At 39.1% G+C, this 26,523-nt stretch overlaps 1 protein-coding gene across 1 annotated transcript; it reads left to right on the plus strand.

The window, feature by feature from the left end:
- Window positions 1-82: 82 nt before the first annotated feature.
- On the plus strand, window positions 83-26,279 carry LOC124851167 (mucin-2; the record flags this gene model as incomplete). Its single annotated transcript, XM_047337934.1, has 25 exons — window positions 83-359; window positions 3,058-3,149; window positions 3,327-3,652; window positions 3,832-4,090; window positions 5,005-5,085; window positions 5,737-5,784; window positions 5,873-5,946; window positions 6,407-6,475; window positions 6,578-6,615; window positions 6,702-6,841; window positions 7,547-7,658; window positions 7,755-7,816; window positions 7,903-7,950; window positions 8,085-8,152; window positions 11,857-12,060; window positions 12,665-12,675; window positions 13,149-13,239; window positions 14,409-14,418; window positions 15,115-15,341; window positions 16,481-16,678; window positions 17,557-17,660; window positions 20,860-21,241; window positions 23,893-23,932; window positions 24,209-24,351; window positions 26,229-26,279. Coding segments are annotated over exons 1-25 (2,898 nt in total), but the record flags the coding sequence as incomplete, so codon positions are not given.
- Window positions 26,280-26,523: the final 244 nt, after the last annotated feature.

Below are 26,523 nucleotides of genomic sequence, written 5' to 3' on the forward strand. Positions count from 1 at the left end.
CCTCCCTCTCCTCTGTGGAGGTGTGTCATTATTACTTCTACCGTCTACCCTCGGGCAGAAATCACATTTCAGAAATCCTGAGTTCACGACTTGACACGCCGCAGAGGGACGGCGAGGTACATGTGAGGAAAGAGACGAGGGAAGAAGGGAAGAGGAAGCATCACCAGGAAAGACAAGAAGGAGAGGAAGACAGAGAGAGATATCTTGGCACTTTTGGACTTATGAAAGGCGGATGAACATGAAGACGGGAGGGATGGAGGGACCAGAGCCATGTGTGATGACAAGTCCTCCTCCATAAGACTCATATATATATCAGACACATACGTATAAACACTGAGGATGCATCTAAAAAGCATCAGGTAAGAAATTTAAAGACTTCTTTCACACTTATTTAGAAAATACTCTTGAGTTTGAGAACTTATCAACCTCACACTGGGCCTGTGTATTCTTGGTGGTCCTGGGAAGTTCAGTTCAGAGTTTGCTGTGATTTAGAAACTAGATAATAAAAATGTAATACACAAGTGGCCGGCGCTCTGTAGCCGTTAGTCGGCCTGCGTGTCTTCAGTGTGCGGACAGAGTTCAACATGTCTTCTTCTGCGTCCTCGGATAAACTACCGTAGCGGTCGGTCGATCAAACCTCGGGTCATAAATCGGACTGACATGCGATGAGTACTGATCTCCGTCATGGCAACAACATCCACTTTATCACTTCCTGTTCGGCAATTTCTCTTCAAAGCAAAGGCACAACGATTGCTTTGTTGCTGCAGTGTTTTATATCGAATCAAATTTGGGTTTGAAGATTGTGTCGTTTGTTTAACAATGAATGAAAGAATAACAGCTGTTCAGAAAATCATAGAAATGTATTTATAAATCACACACGTAAATAATAATAAAGCAGAAATCTTCTCTGCAGATAAACCAGGTAGGATGACCACAACGTTTTCTAACTTCACTCTGCACCATAAACTGTTTATAAAAAGCTCTGGTTACATTTGAGCACGACTCATAATTCTGAAGAAGAGAACACAACATAACAAACACACAGGTTTAGGAGGGACACTGCTGCATCTTAATATTTCATCTTTTGAACACACAATATAACACATTAAAGGTTGTGTATTTGTTTAAGTAACCATGGTAAAGAAGTGGCTCTGCGGAGGTTCCTGGAAAGACAAAGACAAATTCAAGAAATGTGTCTGAGCAGTTTTCTTTCACATTTTTCTTGGACATTTTTCTTGGAAAGTCAGACTGTGGGAACAGAAGTTAAAAAAAGACAATGACTGTGGGGTCTCTGTGTCGCCGTGAGGCTTCGACAGGCAAGTAGGGTTTCTTTTTCTGAGGCGACACGCAGAACACACAATAATCACAGGCAAACATACAGCTCTGTCCCAACCGCAGAGCAATTAGGATGTTTGCTGATATTACTCGACACCTGCGTCGGTTTCAAATCAAGCAAAGACAAAAAACAACCTAATGTCTGATTTAAACTTAAATCTGCAGCACTGACTCTGACTTTAATTCACGTTGTATGAAATGAGCGACACAGTTGTTGAGTCATTTTATGGGTCAACAGAATCACAAGTATCAGATTACTTGTATATGTGTATAATTTAACGCGTGTGCTGCTGCATCCTGCAGCCAACAAAACCCTGTGTGTTGGCATTTGTTTTTAATCCTGTGGAACTGCAGACACTCCCTGCATTGCAATTAAATCATGACGTGTATAAATGGAAATGCAAATATTCCCTTAATGGTTTTAATGACCCATTTACTTTAATTAACGTGCAGGGCTGAGGGTGTGGTTACGGTAAGAGAACAAGGCTGAAGGAACAGTATGTTTGTACCAACAGTATAACCATTTCAATAAATCATTGGTCAGCCAATTACCTGAAGAAGAAACTAATGCAGCGAGGACACGAGACAATTAGCTTTGATCTTTTTATGGAGATTATAAAAATAAAGGACCTATGAGTAAAGTTATGAGGAAATCATCATCTAAATTCTTTGTTAGGTTATTACATTACATGGAGTAGTATGATGGGAAGGGATTTAATTTATCTTTGTACTTGAGCTCTGATCGTTGTGTAACATTATTTTTTTGAAACCCAATGCAAGTTATCACGCAGCTCTGTGGTTCCCCTCAGCTGTGCAGAGCCTTTTAGCACATTTCAGCTCATTGTTTTTAGTTCTACGTGTCACAACTTTACCTTTTACTGCACCTTTGGTTCAGTTTCTTTGCCTTTATCAGCATTTATCAGCTGGAGAGACATTAAATTCCCTCAGGAGGAGGAGGAGACCAAAACAAAGCTAAAAGGAGAGTTTATAATGATGACAAGACCAAAGACACAACTCCAAATGAGTTCAAGTTCATAATCAGGTATAATGTTTTTCTGCATCTGCTGTTTGATGTGTAATAAGACAGCATTAGCCATAATAACTTAATATATCATGGTTGTGGTATCAGCTGCTGTGGAGAAATCAAAACAAAGATGAAAACGGTCAAAGAGTCAAAGTTGTTTCTGTATTTTCCTTGTTGAATTTCCCTTTTTCCGCATCTACGTGACGGAGCCTTCTACGTATTGTCTTCTCCTGGATCATATCTAAGGGTTATAGGCGTAAACTGAAGTGTATCAACCACATAGACACTCGCAACAATAACCTGTAACTTATAAAGGTGTGAATTTAGCGAGCTGTAACCCAATCTGCTGAGTCCAGCCCTGCCCTGCAGCTCATCCCCCGCCGCAGACAAAGCCACAGATAAAATTAGATCGTTTTAGTTTACCAGCTCTGAAGGAGAATTCCTGTGAAATCTCAGAGCTGGAACATACACTGTAATCATATCCAGAATAACATAAGCTACACGCAACGACAGGGACAGGAACACGGGAAGCGGAAGTTGGCACACACACACACACACACACACACAGAGTCCCATTTTGTGGTCAACCAAAACCGAACGCTGGAAATTAAATTTGAATATTTGGCTGAGTGGTGGAAAGAGAAAGAACCTCGTCTCATCTAATGTGAATTTATGTAAAAATGTATTTGTGTTTTCAGGAGGATGTATGGCTTTGAAGAACGATGGAGATGGAAACACCATTTCCTTCTAGTCACCTGGTTTGTGCTGCTGACAGCTGCTCCACCCAAAGGTAGATTCGTTTAGAGATATTAGTTGTGAATATTGATTTTAAATGAAAAGAATATCTCTACATAGCTAGATTAAACATTTTCTGTGGATCTGAGAGTTTATGAGACTATTTCTGCAACGAGAGCAGCCACGCATTAAAAGTATATCTTCACAGCTGCATGTCTTTCTCCCTTTCCAGCACATGGCTATTTCCTGGGAGACACCAAGGCAGTATTACATGGCTGTGGGGACCACTGGACCCTGCAGGACAGGGCCGCCATGCCTCTGCTCTTTCAGATGACCGTGTGCATGGACATCCGTGTGATGGGGCCTGGATCCTGGGTGGCCTTCTCCTACAGCTCGGTCTACGCCCCCAGGCCCGAGCTGGGTCTGGAGGGAGACGACGGGGCGCTGTACGTGTGGCTGCTCAGGGTCCGACACAGATTTCCTATCCAGTTGTCCCTGAAGCACTGGCACAGGGTGTGTCTCAGGAGGGACAGACAACGCAACTCCTTCAGCCTGGAGGTAATATCTGCTGTGTACAAGTATATCTGCTGTGTACAAGTATGTGCACACAGTGATTACACATATTGTAAATTACATTTTTAATTGGGCCAGGTTTCCAGACTGTTTGGGATTAAACCTTTGAACTTTCACCTCGTGACTTTCTCGTTCATGACACCGGATCTGTGTGAATGTTCCAGGTCGATGGGCAAACGGTGGCCGAGAGGACCGTCGTCGCTCAGGCCATCCCCGCCTCCGGCTCCTTGTGGCTGGGCTGTCATCTCAGAGACAGACACTCCGAGGCCCAGCTCGGACAAGTGGAGCTGTACATGTTCCGGATTTGGGCCGACCTGGACGACCATCCCTCCTGCGAGGACGGCACCGTGATCGGCTGGGACTCTCGTTACTGGGGTGTCACCAGTCCCAGTGCCAAACAGACGGACCATAACCTTCCGTGTGGTGAGAGATACACGCATGAAGCCGTCTGGATCTCAAAGACAATTTGATTCTGCGCGTGGATAGAATTTGCATTTACAAGAGAATGCAGGGTTGTCTTTTCTTTCTCTTTATCATAGAATTCATGAATGCAAAATCCTTTTTCTCTGCTATGTTTACTGAAGACAAAGCACTGGATGTTTGCAAGATGACGATTAGGAGTTTTCAAGCATGCATCTTATGCATTTTGTTCGTACATACAGGCCCTCAGCTCTAGAAGGTTTTTCAAGCCGGTTCTTTCACATTTTATTTCATGAGATATATCTATAAAAAAAAAACTGGCATAGATCCATATAAAATATTATTAGATTATTATAAGAGAACAAACAAAACATGAGAGAGAATAAACCTTCCAGTTTTAATAACAGTCCTCATGAAACATATGATATGAATGTGATGTTTTAACTGCCTCGTGTGAAAGCAGCCTTTCAAGAAGAGGTGTGAAATAAAATATAAAACTCAGTTATTAATGATAGAGTCAAATCTGCTAAGTAATACATGTGCAGACATACATGTAATAGTTAGAAATGTATAGGAAAGTGCAATACTGCTATAAATGAACATACATATGAGGTTTGATCATTACTCTTGGCTCCTCTGTGCTTGTGTCTCCATCTCCAACACTTGTCTGTACAGTAATTGTGCATGTGTGTGTAGAGCATGTTAGTTGTTGAATATTGCATGTTTCCATGTTTCCTGTAGACCACGGACAGTTGAGAGGTCGTGCTCGCAGACGTTTTACGAATGACTTATCTTCAGGTGACCTACACACTCGCATGCATGTTGTGTATGGTCTGGTTACAATCACATCTCAGATGAATATATATGCATCCTCATTCTTACTCGACCTGTATCTTCCTGCTTCCTTTTCCCTGAAGTGCCGTCAGCAGAAACTAACTCAGGTCCTGTCCTATCAACGGCTGACTCTCCCCTGAGCAGCCAGATGCCCGCGACCACAGGTGAGCGATGCAGTCGTTGTCAGACACCTTGTGTTTGTGCGTGAGACGACGAACCATAAAGACTTTAAACCTAATTTAGATCAAGGCAGAAGTTACACATCGTCTCGTGGGAGAGAACAAAGCCCGTTTCGTCCTGATAAATTGTTTTGTTCATCGGTTCATCATTTCAATCGTTTATAATAGCACTATTATGTCATTACGTTTTTTTAAAAAGTTGTATAACTCTAAGAATAGTTTCACTCCAACTATTTTTGTCCATTGTGGCAATCTGTTCTACTTATACAACATAACATTAGAACGTCAGTAAAGTAAATGATAAAAAGTAATATAAATATAAGAATATATCTAATGTGGGTCAGTTTTTTCCCATCATTTATGTAAACTATGATAACTTTCTAATATCAAGGATGATAAAGAGTAACTTATTATACAATCAAGTATTATTTAGTATAAGAATTTGGCCCTAATGGTTTTATGATAGCGTAATGATATCAGTAAAGGATAAACAGTAGCAGAGATTAAAGATAAAGTCAGTTTGTGGTTACTTTTTATAGTTTTGTCCATCATGTCTTGTATCTCTATATATATTATATTACATAGTGTGTATTTATAGTTTATATTGTTGTCTAATTGTTTTCTCTATTCTTTTAGGTTCACCACCATTAAACTGTAACATCAGCGGACTCTGTTCCGATACAGGTGAGAAATATTCCCTTTGTGTCCCATCAGGAAGTTTTATTTATACTATCCTATATTTGGGTGCAAACAATTTCTGATCTTTCCGCAGATGCTTATTTTTGGATGTTCCTAAGTGTTGAGGCCAGAAACAGCAGTGAAATCAGAAAAGATGTGACAGACCTGGTGAGAGTGAAATCTTCACTTCATCCTCTTTGTTGTTCTTTCAGTCGACTTTATGTCTCCACCCTGTCGTCTCTTAATAACTTTAAAAGCCTCATTGTCACAAACAAGTATTTCAGGCCCAGGATTAGTTCGTAGGAGCAGCAGCGTAATCGTGCCATAATAACATTCCAAGCATGTGAATCACCTGAAATAAATTTTAAATTGGCCTGGGGACCATTTATTGTTGTGTAACACAGTGAAATTAAGAAACCTTGAATGTTTAGACTCAAACTGAACCGGCATCATGACCCTTTTTGTACAGAGTTCTGTTTAAAGCTAGAGTCGACATGATTCCAGTTATTTAGGGCTGTAACTCCTGATTATTGTGTGCATATACGTGTGTGTGTGTGTGTGTGTGTGTGTGGGTTATCTGCCGTCATCTCAGCATCTGTCTGCCTCTGTCTCTCCATCTCACTCTCAGCTGACCAAAGCGTTTGGCTGCAGAGTAAATGCGTCACAGATTTTCTGTCAGGGTGGAACAAATGTTCAGGTCAGTTTGTCACAGAAACAGGAAACATCATCGCACTTTTCAGAATAAAACTTCTCCCAGAAGACACAGACACATGCAACTCTTCTCTCTCTCTCTTCTCAGGTAGTCGAGGTTTCCTGTGGTGAACAAAGGGACGTGAGGTAAATCATGTCACCGGGTATTTTTGCTCTATATGTGTATTTGCGATTTCTTCTCCTCACTTGAGGGGTGAACTTTTTGTTTCCAGAAATACGACCTGCGGCGTGCTGCTGAAGCTCAGCCACGCCGTCTCAGCGTGTGATCTGCAGCTCGCCGGAGCTCCTGCACTGCAGCAAGCTGGAAGCGAGAGAGCACGAGCGAGAATCATCGGAGAGGTGGAGAGAGTCGGTGAGCACTCATCAATCAGTCGCTGCTTATTCCCCATCCATCACAACACAAAACTAACACAGTAAAGTTTGACGTCCCAATCATTCCAATGTCATCTTGTTAACAGCAGGTAAGAAAAAAAAGACATTAAGCCGGATTTAAAAAGGAATAAAATCAAAATATGAAAAGTTTCACACATGGTCATGATAGTGTAAACACAAACACACCTTTACTTGTACAAAGTAAGAACACACCTCACAAACAGACGCACCTGAACATACTGTGTATGCAAAACACCAAGAGGAATGCAGACGCTTGAATACTGCAGAGAAACACATATTCAAGTCAAGGCAGTTTGTGTGTGTGTGTGTGTTCCTGTACTTTTATCTTTGTGAGGACCATTTTAAGCATAGTACAAACATTTGTGTGTATACTTGTTTTTGCTGCCTCTGTAGGACCATAAAATAAACACTGTGACTTGTCAGGACCTTATGGGGACCTTATTTCTGAGGCCCTGGGTAAGGTTTGGGGTCAGATGTGATGTGTGTGTGTGTGTGTGCAGAAGTTTAAATGACCTCACAAAAACAACAAAACTTTACATAAATATCCTCTCTCAAAATTTCAAAAAAGTCCCTATGAAGACAAAAGTAAAAGAACACACAAACACAAACACAAACACACACAAAGACACACTCTTGATGCTCCTGATGATTTTGTCACCATCAGGTCGAAATCTGTGCGAGAACCTGACGTCCCCTGGTGACAACTTTGTGAGGTGCAACTTCACGTCCTCCCTGGATGACGTCTGCCAGTCCAACACACACTCCACGTTTAAATGGTGAACATCACATTTGTTTCCCTGTACTCACTGTAAGCCTGTGTGTGTGTGTGTGTGTGTGTTTGCACGAAACACTTATCATCTTCTACATGTTAGCTCTCCCCTGCAGCTCAACTCCAGCGACGCAGCCCTACAACCGACAACACACTCCTGCAGCAGTGAGTATCACCACCACAAACTATTCACCTGAATTCACTGCTTCTTCCGCTGCTGCTGCTGCTGACACCATGTTTCTCTGTCTCAGGGCAAAGGTCTCGCTTGTGTGACTGCTCCACATTCTGCAACTCTTCAAGTAAGAACGCAACCAGGATATTCTCTGTCTGCATATGTTTGCTCTGTTAACGTATACAACACTTATACAGCAAACATGTGATTATAAGAATGCCACGCCCAACCCAGCTCTTATGTGTACATTTTCTTTTTCAGGCCAGTTTTTCGCCACAAGAATTAATATCAACACACCCTCTGTTGATATTAGTCTTCTAAAAAGATTGGTATGTACATCACAATATGATTGAACTTCCTTTTGTAAACATGCTTTATATGTACTAACTGTCTACATTTCATCTGACAGTTGTTAACACTTAGTGCGGACTATCCAGAGATTTCCAATCATTACAAGGTAAAAATACTGCAGATAAGATTTATATATATTTTAATATATGAGAGCTGTCTATCATGTTCACCCAAACGTTTTCTGTATTCTAGAACACTCAACTGGAATGTCAGGAGACCACGCAGAGGTAGACATCTTCATTTGCTTATGAAGTGCACTTTAAAAAATGCAGAAACAGATGTTGCTGATTTTCCTTTAAATCTTCATTAATATTCTTGAACTCTCATATATATCATTGATGATGATGGGCACCAGGCACTGGTGAAGAAATATAAGGAAACAGATGGACCATAATGATCATACTGTGGGGGTGCAATACTGATCATAATGTGTTTGACAATAATTAATAAAGGTGGATTTCTAACCACTGCTCACTAGGTTAACCAGCTGCATGGTGATACTGGAGATGTCTGGATCTGTCAATGGCTGCTCCCTGAGTAGAGTTGTGCAACGACTCATCGACAGCAACAGTGGCATCACCAATGAAAAGCCGCTCACACGCATGGGTTAGTCTGCATGTTTTCTGTTTTTGTCACATTGATCCCATTATGAATTCTCCGTTGTAAAGGAAATCTCTGTCCTCAGTGTTGTGTGGTTCTCCTGGTTCCACTGTCCCTACTCTGTTGGCGTCTAACCTGACCTGGGTTGCCAGTGACCAGCCGAACTCTACCGTCTGCCAACCTAACTCCACTCTGGTTAAATGGTAAAATTATACAGCATTTATATCCAAAACCCTTCGATCCAAAAATGCCCAAAGAAAATAATTGCTTTGTATCTTTTAAATTTAACATCAATGTATCAACCAAGGAATTTGTTAATTTAACCAAGTTAGTTTTTCATGTAGCTTTTTGTACCGTTTAAACAAATGAGAAAAATGGTCTTCATTGGTTCAGTTACCAGCTGGTAAGAAAATATTGTTACCTTTGGACAGTGGCTGGCTTTTTCCCCATTTACAGAATTTATGCTAACCTACTATGCTATGCTAAGGGTAGTAGCAGTTAGCATCCCAAAATGTTTAACTGTTCCTTTAAAAACATTTTCGTGAAGGAGGTTCTGAAATTTTGGCTAAAACTTTGTCGTCCTTTTTACTCTTTTGCGTCTTGACGTGATATCGAGCAGATGAACCAACTAAAGAATAAACATAATGGTTAAATAAAGCATTTGACTTCATGTGAAGTTCTGAATATTGCATGTTTTACTTTTTGCCTGTTCTCTCATAGTGAGGCGAATGAGACACTCGCTGTCCTTCTGACTGACAGTTGTCCTGCGGAACCTTCCACAACCACGCACAGCAGTTTCCCGACTACGACCGGCACTTCTGAAGCCTCAGCACCGTCCGTCACCAACAACAACCAACAAACTAACACGACAACCAACAACACCACAGCAGAGCAACAGAAAAATGCAACACAAGGAATAGCTCAGCCTGACACGACAACTTCACCCACAACAAGTAACGGCACACAATCCTCACCAGCGCAACTCGCACAAACAACATTTCAGAGTATTTCTGTAACCCAATCCAACAGTACAAGAGAACAGTACACTGGAAGTACAGTGATTCAAAACACAACCACAACACAACAAAACACAACAGAATCAGTATCTACTGTCAACTCAACACAAACCAACACCGCAACGTCTGCAAACCACTCAACTACTCTAGCTCAGTCAACAACATTTAACACAACTACACTGTCTCCCACTCACACACCACTGCACAATGTAACTACAGCAGATGCACTTACGCCTTCTCCCAGTAACACAACAATGTACAACATAACAACAGTCAAACCAGTTACATATATTCCAAATAACACAACAAACTATACAGTCACTACAACAGATACAACTACACCTTCTCCAAGTAACACAACTGTTTACGACATAACAACAGCCGGAACAGTTACATCTATTCCAAATAACACAACAAACTACACTGTAACCAGTACAGATGGAATTACACCTTCTCCAAGTAACACAACAGTTGACAACATAACAACAGTCAGACCAGTTACATCTATTCCAAATAACACAACAAACTATACTGTAAGTAGAGCAGATGGAAGTACACCTTCTCCAAGTAACACAACAGCTTACAACATAACAACAACCAGACCAGATACATCTATTCCAAATAACACAACACACAACAATGTAACTACAACCGATACAACTACACCTTCTCCAAGTAACACAACTGTTTACAACATAACAACAGTCGGACCAGTTATATCTATTCCAAATAACACAACAAACTACACTGTCACTACAACAGATACAACTACACCTTCTCCAAGTAACACAACAGTTTACAACACAACAGTCAGCCCAGTTACACATTCTCCAAGTAACCCAACACAGTACAACATAACAACAGTCGAACCAGTTACATCTATTCCAAATAACACAACAAACTACACTGTAACTACTACAGATACAACTACACCTTCTCCAAGTAACACAACAGTTTACAACATACCAACAACCAGATCAGTTACATCTATTCCAAATAACACACCAAACTACACTGTAACTACAACAGATGCAATTACAACTTCTCCAAGTAACACAACAGTTTACAACATAACAACAGTCAGACCAGTTACATCTATTCCAAATAACACAACAAACTATACTGTAAGTAGAGCAGATGGAAGTACACCTTCTCCAAGTAACACAACAGTTTACAACATAACAACAACCAGACCAGATACATCTATTCCAAATAACACAACACACAACAATGTAACTACAACCGATACAACTACACCTTCTCCAAGTAACACAACTGTTTACAACATAACAACAGTCGGACCAGTTACATCTATTCCAAATAACACGACAAACTACACTGTCACTACAACAGATACAACTACACCTTCTCCAAGTAACACAACAGTTTACAACACAACAGTCAGCCCAGTTACACCTTCTCCAAGTAACACAACAGTTAACAACATAACAACAGTCATACCAGTTACACATTCTCCAAGTAACACAACAAACTACACTGCAACTACAACAGATGCAGTTACAACTTCTCCAAGTAACAGAACAGTTAACAACATAACAACAGTCAAACCAGTTACATCTATTCCAAATAACACAACAAACTACACTGTCACTGCAACAGATACAACTACACCTTCTCCAAGTAACACAACAGTTTACAACACAACAGTCAGCCCAGTTACACCTTCTCCAAGTAACACAACAGTTAACAACATAACAACAGTCGGACCAGTTACATCTATTCCAAATAACACAACAAACTACACTGTAACTACAACAGATACAACTACACCTTCTCCAAGTAACACAACAGTTTACAACATAACAACAGTCGGACCAGTTACATCTATTCCAAATAACACAACAAACTACACTGTAACTACAACAGATACAACTACACCTTCTCCAAGTAACACAACAGTTTACAACATAACAGCAGATACAACTACACCTTCTCCAAGTAACACAACAGTTTACAACATAACAACAGTCGGACCAGTTACATCTATTCCAAATAACACAACAAACTACACTGTAACTACAACAGATGCAGTTACACCTTCTCCAAGTAACACAACAGTTAACAACATACCAACAGCCAGGCCAGTTACATCTATTCCAAATAACACAACAAACTACACAGTAACTACTACAGATGCAATTACACCTTCTCCAAGTAACACAACAAACTACACTGCAACTACAACAGATGCAGTTACAACTTCTCCAAGTAACACAACAGTTTACAATATAACAACAGATGCAGTTACAACTTCTCCAAGTAACACAACAGTTAACAACATACCAACAGCCAGGCCAGTTACATCTATTCCAAATAACACAACAAACTACACTGTAACTACAACAGATACAACTACACCTTCTCCAAGTAACACAACAGTTAACAACATAACAACAGTCATCCCAGTTACACCTTCTCCAAGTAACACAACAGTTAACAACATACCAACAGCCAGGCCAGTTACATCTATTCCAAATAACACAACAAACTACACTATAACTACAACAGATGCAGTTACAACTTCTCCAAGTAACACAACAGTTAACAACATAACAACAGCCAGGCCAGTTACATCTATTCCAAATAACACAACAAACTACACTGTAACTACAACAGATACAACTACACCTTCTCCAAGTAACACAACAGTTTACAACATACCAACAGCCAGACCAGTTACATCTATTCCAAATAACACACCAAACTACACTGTAACTACAACAGATGCAGTTACAACTTATCCAAGTAACACAACAGTTAACAACATACCAACAGCCAGGCCAGTTACATCTATTCCAAATAACACAACAAACTACACAGTAACTACAACAGATGCAATTACACCTTCTCCAGGTAACACAACAGTTAACAACATAACAACAGCCAGACCAGTTACAGCTGTTCCAAATAGCACAACAAACTACACTGTAACTACAGCAGATACAACTACACCTCCAAATAACACAACAGTTAACAACATACCAACAGCCAGGCCAGTTACATCTATTCCAAATAACACAACAAACTACACAGTAACTACTACAGATGCAATTACACCTTCTCCAGGTAACACAACAGTTAACAACATAACAACAGTCAGACCAGTTACACCTTCTCCAAGTAACACAACAAACTACACTGCAACTACAACAGATGCAGTTACAACTTCTCCAAGTAACACAACACAGTACAACATAACAACAGTCGAACCAGTTACATCTATTACAAATAACACAACAAACTACAGTGTAACTACAACAGATACAACTACACCTTCTCCAAGTAACACAACAGTTAACAACATAACAACAGTCAGACCAGTTACACCTTCTCCAAGTAACACAACAAACAACATAGCAACAGTCAGACCAGTTACAACTTCTCCAAATAACACAACAGTTAACAACATACCAACAGCCAGCCCAGTTACATCTATTCCAAATAACACATCAAACTACACTGTAACTACAACAGATACAACTACACCTTCTCCAAGTAACACAACAGTTTACAACATAACAACAGCCAGACCAGTAACACCTTCTCCAAGTAACACAACAGTTAACAACATACCAACAGTCAGACCAGTTACACCTTCTCCAAGTAACATAACAAACTACACTGCAACTACAACAGATGCAATTACACCTTCTCCAGGTAACACAACAGTGAACAACATAACAACAGTCAGACCAGTTACACCTTCTCCAAGTAACACAACAAACTACACTGCTACTACAACAGATGCAGTTACAACTTCTCCAAGTAACACAACAGTTAACAACATACCAACAGCCAGCCCAGTTACAGCTATTCCAAATAGCACAATAAACTACACTGTAACTACAACAGATACAACAACACCTTCTCAAAGTAACACAACAGTTTACAACATAACAACAGTCAGCCCAGTTACACCTTCTCCAAGTAACACAACAGTTAACAACATAACAACAGTCACACCAGTTACATCTATTCCAAATAACACACCAAACTACACTGTAACTACAACAGATGCAGTTACAACTTCTCCAAGTAACACAACAGTTTACAACATACCAACAGCCAGCCCAGTTACATCTATTCCAAATAACACAACAAACTACACTGTAACTACAGCAGATACAACTACACCTCCAAATAACACAACAGTTAACAACATACCAACAGCCAGGCCAGTTACATCTATTCCAAATAACACAACAAACTACACAGTAACTACTACAGATGCAATTACACCTTCTCCAGGTAACACAACAGTTAACAACATACCAACAGCCAGCCCAGTTACATCTATTCCAAATAGCACAACAAACTACACTGTAACTACAACAGATACAACAACACCTTCTCCAAGTAACACAACAGTTTACAACATACCAACAGCCAGCCCAGTTACATCTATTCCAAATAGCACAACAAACTACACTGTAACTACAACAGATACAACAACACCTTCTCCAAGTAACACAACAGTTTACAACATAACAACAGTCAGCCCAGTTACACCTTCTCCAAGTAACACAACAGTTAACAACATACCAACACCAGAGTTACATCTATTCCAAATAACACAACAAACCACATAACACTACAGATCACTCCAGGTAACACAACTTACAACATAACAACAGTCAGCCAGTTACATTCTCCAAGTAACACAACAAACTACACTGCAACTACAACAGATGCAGTTACAACTTCTCCAAGTAACACAACAGTTAACAACATACCAACAGCCAGCCCAGTTACATCTATTCCAAATAGCACAACAAACTACACTGTAACTACAACAGATACAACAACACCTTCAACAAGTAACACAACAGTTTACAACATAACAACAGTCAGCCCAGTTACACCTTCTCCAAGTAACACAACAGTTAACAACATACCAACAGCCAGCCCAGTTACATCTATTCCAAATAACACAACAAACTACACTGTAACTACAACAGATACAACAACACCTTCTCCAAGTAACACAACAGTTAACAACATAACAACAGTCACACCAGTTACATCTATTCCAAATAACACACCAAACTACACTGTAACTACAACAGATGCAGTTACAACTTCTCCAAGTAACACAACAGTTAACAACATACCAACAGCCAGGCCAGTTACAGCTTCTCCAAGTAAAATAGCAACAAACTACACTGTAACTACAGCAGATACAACTACACCTCCAAATAACACAACAGTTAACAACATACCAACAGCCAGGCCAGTTACATCTATTCCAAATAACACAACAAACTACACAGTAACTACAACAGATGCAATTACACCTTCTCCAGGTAACACAACAGTTAACAACATAACAACAGTCAGACCAGTTACACCTTCTCCAAGTAACACAACAAACTACACTGCAACTACAACAGATGCAGTTACAACTTCTCCAAGTAACACAACACAGTACAATATAACAACAGTCGAACCAGTTACATCTATTACAAATAACACAACAAACTACACTGTAACTACAACAGATACAACTACACCTTCTCCAAGTAACACAACAGTTTACAACATAACAGTTGACCACATACGTCTTCTCCAAACACAACAAACTACAATGTAACTACACAGATACATTTACAACTTTCCAGTAACACAACAGTACAACATAACAACAGTCGAACCAGTTACATCTATTCCAAATAACACAACAAACTACACTGTAACTACAACAGATACAACTTCACCTTCTCCAAGTAACACAACAGTTAACAACATAACAACAGTCACACCAGTTACATCTATTCCAAATAACACACCAAACTACACTGTAGCTACAACAGATGCAGTTACAACTTCTCCAAGTAACACAACAGTTAACAACATACCAACAGCCAGACCAGTTACATCTACTCCAAATAACACATCAAACTACACTGTAAGTACAGCAGATACAACTACACCTACTCCAAGTAACACAGCAGTTTACAACATAACAACAGTCAGCCCAGTAACACCTTCTCCAAGTAACACAACAGTTAACAACATACCAACAGTCAGACCAGTTACACCTTCTCCAAGTAACACAACAAACTACACTGCAACTACAACAGATGCAGTTACAACTTCTCCAAGTAACACAACAGTTAACAACATACCAACAGCCAGACCAGTTACATCTATTCAAATAACACAACAAACTACACTGTAACTACAACAGATACAACTACACCTCCAAGTAACACAACAGTTAACAACATACCAACAGTCAGACCAGTTACATCTATTCCAAATAACACAACAAACTACACTGTAACTACAACAGATACAGCTACAACTTCTCCAAGTAACACAACAGTTTACAACATACCCACAGCCAGCCCAGTTACAGCTATTCCAAATAGCACAACAAACTACACTGTAACTACAACAGATACAACAACACCTTCTCCAAGTAACACAACAGTTTACAACATAACAACAGTCAGCCCAGTTACACCTTCTCCAAGTAACACAACAGTTAACAACATACCAACAGCCAGCCCAGTTACATCTATTCCAAATAGCACAACAAACTACACTGTAACTACAACAGATACAACAACACCTTCTCCAAGTAACACAACAGTTAACAACATAACAACAGTCACACCAGTTACATCTATTCCAAATAACACACCAAACTACACTGTAACTACAACAGATGCAGTTACAACTTCTCCAAGTAACACAACAGTTAACAACATACCAACAGCCAGGCCAGTTACAGCTTCTCCAAGTAACACAACAGTTAACAACATAACAACAGCCAGACCAGTTACAGCTGTTCCAAATAGCACAACAAACTACACTGTAACTACAGCAGATACAACTACACCTCCAAATAACACAACAGTTAACAACATACCAACAGCCAGGCCAGTTACATCTATTCCAAATAACACAACAAACTACACAGTAACTACTACAGATGCAATTACACCTTCTCCAGGTAACACAACAGTTAACAACATAACAACAGTCAGACCAGTTACACCTTCTCCAAGTAACACAACAAACTACACTGCAACTACAACAGATGCAGTTACATTCTCCAAGTAACACAACAGTTAACAACATACCAACAGCCAGCCCAGTTACATCTATTCCAAATAGCACAACAAACTACACTGTAACTACAACAGATACAACAACACCTTCTCCAAGTAACACAACAGTTTACAACATAACAACAGTCAGCCCAGTTACCACAAGCACAGTTACATCTATTCCAAATAACACAACAAACTACACTGTAACTACAACAGATACAACTACACCTTCCCAAGTAACACAACAGTTAACAACATAACAACAGTCGCCAGTTACATCATTCCAAATAACACACAAACTACACTGTAACTACAACAGATGCAGTTACAACTTCTCCAAGTAACACAACAGTTAACAACATACCAACAGCCAGGCCAGTTACATCTATTCCAAATAACACAACAAACTACACAGTAACTACTACAGATGCAATTACACCTTCTCCAGGTAACACAACAGTTAACAACATACCAACAGCCAGCCCAGTTACATCTATTCCAAATAGCACAACAAACTACACTGTAACTACAACAGATACAACTACACCTTCTCCAAGTAACACAACAGTTAACAACATAACAACAGTCAGCCCAGTTACACCTTCTCCAAGTAACACAACAGTTAACAACATACCAACAGCCAGGCCAGTTACATCTATTCCAAATAACACAACAAACTACACAGTAACTACTACAGATGCAATTACACCTTCTCCAGGTAACACAACAGTTAACAACATAACAACAGTCAGACCAGTTACACCTTCTCCAAGTAACACAACAAACTACACTGCAACTACAACAGATGCAGTTACAACTTCTCCAAGTAACACAACAGTTAACAACATACCAACAGCCAGCCCAGTTACATCTATTCCAAATAGCACAACAAACTACACTGTAACTACAACAGATACAACAACACCTTCACCAAGTAACACAACAGTTTACAACATAACAACAGTCAGCCCAGTTACACCTTCTCCAAGTAACACAACAGTTAACAACATACCAACAGCCAGCCCAGTTACATCTATTCCAAATAGCACAACAAACTACACTGTAACTACAACAGATACAACAACACCTTCTCCAAGTAACACAACAGTTAACAACATAACAACAGTCACACCAGTTACATCTATTCCAAATAACACACCAAACTACACTGTAACTACAACAGATGCAGTTACAACTTCTCCAAGTAACACAACAGTTAACAACATACCAACAGCCAGACCAGTTACATCTATTCCAAATAACACAACAAACTACACAGTAACTACTACAGATGCAATTACACCTTCTCCAGGTAACACAACAGTTAACAACATAACAACAGTCAGACCAGTTACACCTTCTCCAAGTAACACAACAAACTACACTGCAACTACAACAGATGCAGTTACAACTTCTCCAAGTAACACAACACAGTACAATATAACAACAGTCGAACCAGTTACATCTATTACAAATAACACAACAAACTACACTGTAACTACAACAGACACAACTACACCTTCTCCAAGTAACACAACAGTTTACAACATAACAGTTAGACTACATATGTCTTCTCCAAACACAACAAACTACAATGTAACTACAGCAGATACATTTACAACTTCTCCAAGTAACACAACAGTTAACAACATACCAACAGTCAGACCAGTTACACCTTCTCCAAGTAACACAACAAACTACACTGCAACTACAACAGATGCAGTTACAACTTCTCCAAGTAACACAACAGTTAACAACATACCAACAGTCAGACCAGTTACACCTTCTCCAAGTAACACAACAAACTACACTGCAACTACAACAGATGCAGTTACAACTTCTCCAAGTAACACAACAGTTAACAACATACCAACAGCCAGACAAGTTACATCTATTCCAAATAACACAACAAACTACACTTTGACTACAACAGATACAACTACACCTTCTCCAAGTAACACAACAGTTTACAACATAACAACAGCCAGCCTAGTTACAGCTATTCCAAATAGCACAACAAACTACACTGTAACTACAACAGATACAACAACACCTTCTCCAAGTAACACAACAGTTTACAACATAACAACAGTCAGCCCAGTTACACCTTCTCAGACATTAACAACATACCAACAGCCAGCCCAGTTACATCTATTCCAAATAGCACAACAAACTACACTGTAACTACAACAGATCAACAACACCTTCTCCAAGTAACACAACAGTTAACAACATAACAACACTCACACCAGTTACATCTATTCCAAATAACACACCAAACTACACTGTAACTACAACAGATGCAGTTACAACTTCTCCAAGTAACACAACAGTTAACAACATACCAACAGCCAGGCCAGTTACATCTATTCCAAATAACACAACAAACTACACAGTAACTACTACAGATGCAATTACACCTTCTCCAGGTAACACAACAGTTAACAACATAACAACAGTCAGACCAGTTACACCTTCTCCAAGTAACACAACAGTTTACAACATAACAACAGTCACACCAGTTACATCTATTCCAAATAACACACCAAACTACACTGTAACTACAACAGATGCAGTTACAACTTCTCCAAGTAACACAACAGTTTACAACATACCAACAGCCAGACCAGTTACATCTATTCCAAATAACACAACAAACTACACAGTAACTACTACAGATGCAATTACACCTTCTCCAAGTAACACAACAGTTAACAACATACCAACAGCCAGCCCAGTTACATCTATTCCAAATAGCACAACAAACTACACTGTAACTACAACAGATACAACAACACCTTCTCAGAACACAAATTTACAACATAACAACAGTCAGCCAGTTACACCTTCTCCAAGTAACACAACAGTTAACAACATAACAACAGTCACACCAGTTACATATATTCGAAATAACACACCAAACTACACTGTAACTACAACAGATGCAGTTACAACTTCTCCAAGTAACACAACAGTTAACAACATACCAACAGCCAGCCCAGTTACAGCTATTCCAAATAGCACAACAAACTACACTGTAACTACAACAGATACAACTACACCTTCTCCAAGTAACACAACAGTTTACAACATAACAACAGCCAGCCTAGTTGCAGCTATTCCAAACAGCACAACAAACTACACTGTAACTACAACAGATACAACAACACCTTCTCCAAGTAACACAACAGTTTACAACATAACAACAGTCAGCCCAGTTACACCTTCTCCAAGGAACACAACAGTTAACAACATACCAACAGCCAGCCCAGTTACATCTATTCCAAATAACACAACAAACTACACTGTACCACATGCATAACTTAGTAACACAACAGTTAACAACATAACAACACTAACCAGTTACATCTATTCAAATAACACAACAGTTTACAACATAACAACAGATGCAGTTACAACTTCTCCAAGTAACACAACAGTTAACAACATACCAACAGCCACACCAGTTACATCTATTCCAAATAACACAACAAACTACACTGTAACTACAACAGATGCAGTTACAACTTCTCCAAGTAACACAACAGTTAACAACATACCAACAGCCAGGCCAGTTACATCTATTCCAAATAACACAACAAACTACACAGTAACTACTACAGATGCAATTACACCTTCTCCAGGTAACACAACAGTTAACAACATAACAACAGCCAGACCAGTTACAGCTATTCCAAATAGCACAACAAACTACACTGTAACTACAACAGATACAACAACACCTTCTCCAAGTAACACAACAGTTTACAACATAACAATAGTCAGACCAGTTACACCTTCTCCAAGTAACACAACAAACTACACTGCAACTACAACAGATGCAGTTACAACTTCTCCAAGTAACACAACACAGTACAACATAACAACAGTCGAACCAGTTACATCTATTACAAATAACACAACAAACTACAGTGTAACTACAACAGATACAACTACACCTTCTCCAGGTAACACAACAGTTAACAACATAACAACAGTCAGACCAGTTACACCTTCTCCAAGTAACACAACAAACTACACTGCAACTACAACAGATGCAGTTACAACGTCTCCAAGTAACACAACAGTTAACAACATACCAACAGCCAGCCCAGTTACAGCTATTCCAAATAGCACAACAAACTACAATGTAACTACAACAGATACAACTACACCTTCTCCAAGTAACACAACAGTTAACAACATAACAACAGCCAGACCAGTTACGTCTTCTCCAAACAACACAACACACTACAATGTAACTACAGCAGATACAACTACACCTACTCCAAGTAACACAGCAGTTTACAACATAACAACAGTCAGCCCAGTAACACCTTCTCCAAGTAACACAACAGTTAGAAACATAACAACAACCAGACCAGTTACATCTATTCCAAATAGCACACCAAACTACACTGTAACTACAACAGATGCAGTTACAACTTCTCCAAGTAACACAACAGTGTACAACATACCAACAGCCAGTCCAGTTACATTTATTCCAAATAACACAACAAACTACACTTTGACTACAACAGATACAACTACACCTTCTCCAAGTAACACAACAGTTTACAACATAACAACAGTCGGACCAGTTACATCTATTCCAAATAACACAACAAACTACACTGTAACTACAACAGATACAATTACACCTTCTCCAAGTAACACAACAGTTAACAACATAACAACAGTCAGACCAGTTACATCTATTCCAAATAACACAACAAACTACACAGTAACTACTACAGATGCAACTACACCTTCTCCAAGTAACACAACAAACTACACTGCAACCACAACAGATGCAGTTACAACTTCTCCAAGTAACACAACAGTTAACAACATACCAACAGCCAGACCAGTTACATCTATTCCAAATAGCACAACAAACTACACTGTAACTACAACAGATACAACAACACCTTCTCCAAGTAACACAACAGTTTACAACATAACAACAGTCAGCCCAGTTACACCTTCTCCAAGTAACACAACAGTTAACAACATAACAACAGTCACACCAGTTACATCTATTCGAAATAACACACCAAACTACACTGTAACTACAACAGATGCAGTTACAACTTCTCCAAGTAACACAACACTTAACAACATACCAACAGCCCGCCCAGTTACAGCTATTCCAAATAGCACAACAAACTACACTGTAACTACAACAGATACAACAACACCTTCTCCAAGTAACACAACAGTTTACAACATAACAACAGTCAGCCCAGTTACACCTTCTCCAAGTAACACAACAGTTAACAACATAACAACAGTCACACCAGTTACATCTATTCCAAATAACACACCAAACTACACTGTAACTACAACGGATGCAGTTACAACTTCTCCAAGTAACACAACAGTTTACAACATACCAACAGTCAGACCAGTTACACCTTCTCCAAGTAACACAACAAACTACACTGCAACTACAACAGATGCAGTTACAACTTCTCCAAGTAACACAACACAGTACAACATAACAACAGTCGAACCAGTTACATCTATTACAAATAACACAACAAACTACACTGTAACTACAGCAGATACAACTACACCTTCTCCAGGTAACACAACAGTTAACAACATAACAACAGTCACACCAGTTACATCTATTCCAAATAACACACCAAACTACACTGTAACTACAACAGATACATCTACACCTTCTCCAAGTAACACAACAGTTAACAACATACCAACAGCCAGCCCAGTTACATCTATTCCAAATAACACAACAAACTACACTGTAACTACAACAGATACAACAACACCTTCTCCAAGTAACACAACAGTTTACAACATACCAACAGCCAGACAAGTTACATCTATTCCAAATAACACAACAAACTACACTGTAACTACAGCAGATACAACAACACCTTCTCCAAGTAACACAACAGTTAACAACATAACAACAGCCAGACAAGTTACATCTATTCCAAATAACACATCAAACTACACTGTAACTACAGCAGATACAACTACACCTACTCCAAGTAACACAACAGTTTACAACATAACAACAGTCAGTCCACTTACGTCTTCTCCAAACAACACATCAAACTACACTGTAACTACAGCAGATACAACTACACCTTCTCCAAGTAACACAACAGTTAACAACATAACAACAGTCAGCCCAGTTACATCTATTCCAAATAGCACACCAAACTACACTGTAACTACAACAGATGCAGTTACAACTTCTCCAAGTAACACAACAGTGTACAACATACCAACAGCCAGACCAGTTACATCTATTCCAAATAACACAACAAACGACACTTTGACTACAACAGATACAACTACACCTTCTCCAAGTAACACAACAGTTTACAACATAACAACAGCCGGACCAGTTACATCTATTCCAAATAACACAACAAACTACACTGTAACTACAACAGATACAACAACACCTTCTCCAAGTAACACAACAGTTTACAACATAACAACAGTCGGACCAGTTACATCTATTCCAAATAACACAACAAACTACACTGTAACTACAACAGATACAACAACACCTTCTCCAAGTAACACAACAGTTTACAACATAACAACAGCCGGACCAGTTACATCTATTCCAAATAACACAACAAACTACACTGTAACTACAACAGATACAACAACACCTTCTCCAAGTAACACAACAGTTTACAACATAACAACAGTCGGACCAGTTACATCTATTCCAAATAACACAACAAACTACACTGTAACTACAACAGATACAACAACACCTTCCCAGTCTTAACACAACAGTTTACAACATAACAACAGTCACCAGTTACATCTATTCCAAATAACACACAAACTACACTGTAACTACAACAGATGCAGTTACAACTTCTCCAAGTAACACAACAGTTTACAACATACCAACAGCCAGCCCAGTTACATCTATTCCAAATAACACATCAAACTACACTGTAACTACAACAGATACAACTACACCTCTCCAAGTAACACAACAGTTTACAACATAACATCAGTCAGTCCACTTACGTCTTCTCCAAACAACACATCAAACTACACTGTAACTACAACAGATACAACTACACCTTCTCCAAGTAACACAACAGTTAACAACATAACAACAGTCAGCCCAGTTACATCTATTCCAAATAACACAACAAACTACACTGTAACTACAACAGATACAACAACACCTTCTCCAAGTAACACAACAGTTAACAACATAACAACAGTCACCAGTTACATCTATTCGAAATAACACACCAAACTACACTGTAACTACAACAGATGCAGTTACAACTTCTCAAGTAACACAACAGTAACAACATACCAACAGCCCGCCCAGTTACAGCTATTCCAAATAGCACAACAAACTACACTGTAACTACAACAGATACAACAACACCTTCTCCAAGTAACACAACAGTTTACAACATAACAACAGTCAGCCCAGTTACACCTTCTCCAAGTAACACAACAGTTAACAACATAACAACAGTCACACCAGTTACATCTATTCCAAATAACACACCAAACTACACTGTAACTACAACGGATGCAGTTACAACTTCTCCAAGTAACACAACAGTTTACAACATACCAACAGTCAGACCAGTTACATCTATTACAAATAACACAACAAACTACACTGTAACTACAGCAGATACAACTACACCTTCTCCAAGTAACACAACAGTTAACACCATAACAACAGCCAGACCAGTTACATCTATTCCAAATAACACAACAAACTACACTGTAACTACAACAGATACATCTACACCTTCTCCAAGTAACACAACAGTTAACAACATAACAACAGTCACACCAGTTACATCTATTCCAAATAACACACCAAACTACACTGTAACTACAACAGATGCAGTTACAACTTCTCCAAGTAACACAACAGTTTACAACATACCAACAGCCAGCCCAGTTACATCTATTCCAAATAACACATCAAACTACACTGTAACTACAGCAGATACAACTACACCTACTCCAAGTAACACAACAGTTTACAACATAACATCAGTCAGTCCACTTACGTCTTCTCCAAACAACACATCAAACTACACTGTAACTACAGCAGATACAACTACACCTTCTCCAAGTAACACAACAGTTAACAACATAACAACAGTCAGCCCAGTTACATCTATTCCAAATAGCACACCAAACTACACTGTAACTACAACAGATGCAGTTACAACTTCTCCAAGTAACACAACAGTGTACAACATACCAACAGCCAGACCAGTTACATCTATTCCAAATAACACAACAAACGACACTTTGACTACAACAGATACAACTACACCTTCTCCAAGTAACACAACAGTTTACAACATAACAACAGCCGGACCAGTTACATCTATTCCAAATAACACAACAAACTACACTGTAACTACAACAGATACAACAACACCTTCTCCAAGTAACACAACAGTTTACAACATAACAACAGTCGGACCAGTTACATCTATTCCAAATAACACAACAAACTACACTGTAACTACAACAGATACAACAACACCTTCTCCAAGTAACACAACAGTTTACAACATAACAACAGCCGGACCAGTTACATCTATTCCAAATAACACAACAAACTACACTGTAACTACAACAGATACAACAACACCTTCTCCAAGTAACACAACAGTTTACAACATAACAACAGCCGGACCAGTTACATCTATTCCAAATAACACAACAAACTACACTGTAACTACAACAGATACAACAACACCTTCTCCAGGTAACACAACAGTTAACAACATAACAACAGTCAGCCCAGTTACACCTTCTCCACGTAACACAACAGTTTACAACATACCAACAGCCAGACAAGTTACATCTATTCCAAATAACACATCAAACTACACTGTAACTACAGCAGATACAACTACACCTTCTCCAAGTAACACAACAGTGTACAACATACCAACAGCCAGCCCAGTTACGTCTTCTCCAAACAACACAACAAACTACACTGTAACTACAGCGGATACAACTACACCTTCTCCAAATAACACACCATACTACACTGTAACTACAACAGATGCAGTTACAACTTCTCCAAGTAACACAACAGTTAACAACATAACAACAGCCAGGCCAGTTACATCTATTCCAAATAACACAACAAACTACACTGTAACTACAGCAGATACAACTACACCTTCTCCAAGTAACACAACAGTTTACAACATAACAACAACCAGACCAGTTACATCTATTCCAAATAACACAACAAACTACACTGTAACTACTACAGATACAATTACACCTTCTCCAAGTAACTCGTCCAAACAACACAACACAATGTAACTACAACAGATACAATTACAACTTCTCCAAGTAACACAACAGTTAACAACATAACAACAGTCGGACCAGTTACATCTATTCCAAATAACACAACAAACTACACTGTAACTACAACAGATACAACTACACCTTCTCCAAGTAACACAACAGTTTACAACATAACAACAGTCAGACTTAACATCAACAGTGGACCAGTTACATCTATTCCAAATAACACAACAAACTACACTGTAACTACAACAGATACAACTACACCTTCTCCAAGTAACACACCAGTTAACAACATAACAACAGCCAGACCAGTTACATCTATTC

The sequence above is a fragment of the Hippoglossus stenolepis genome, chromosome 19 (genome assembly GCF_022539355.2).
Source record: "Hippoglossus stenolepis isolate QCI-W04-F060 chromosome 19, HSTE1.2, whole genome shotgun sequence".
NCBI lineage: Eukaryota > Metazoa > Chordata > Actinopteri > Pleuronectiformes > Pleuronectidae > Hippoglossus > Hippoglossus stenolepis.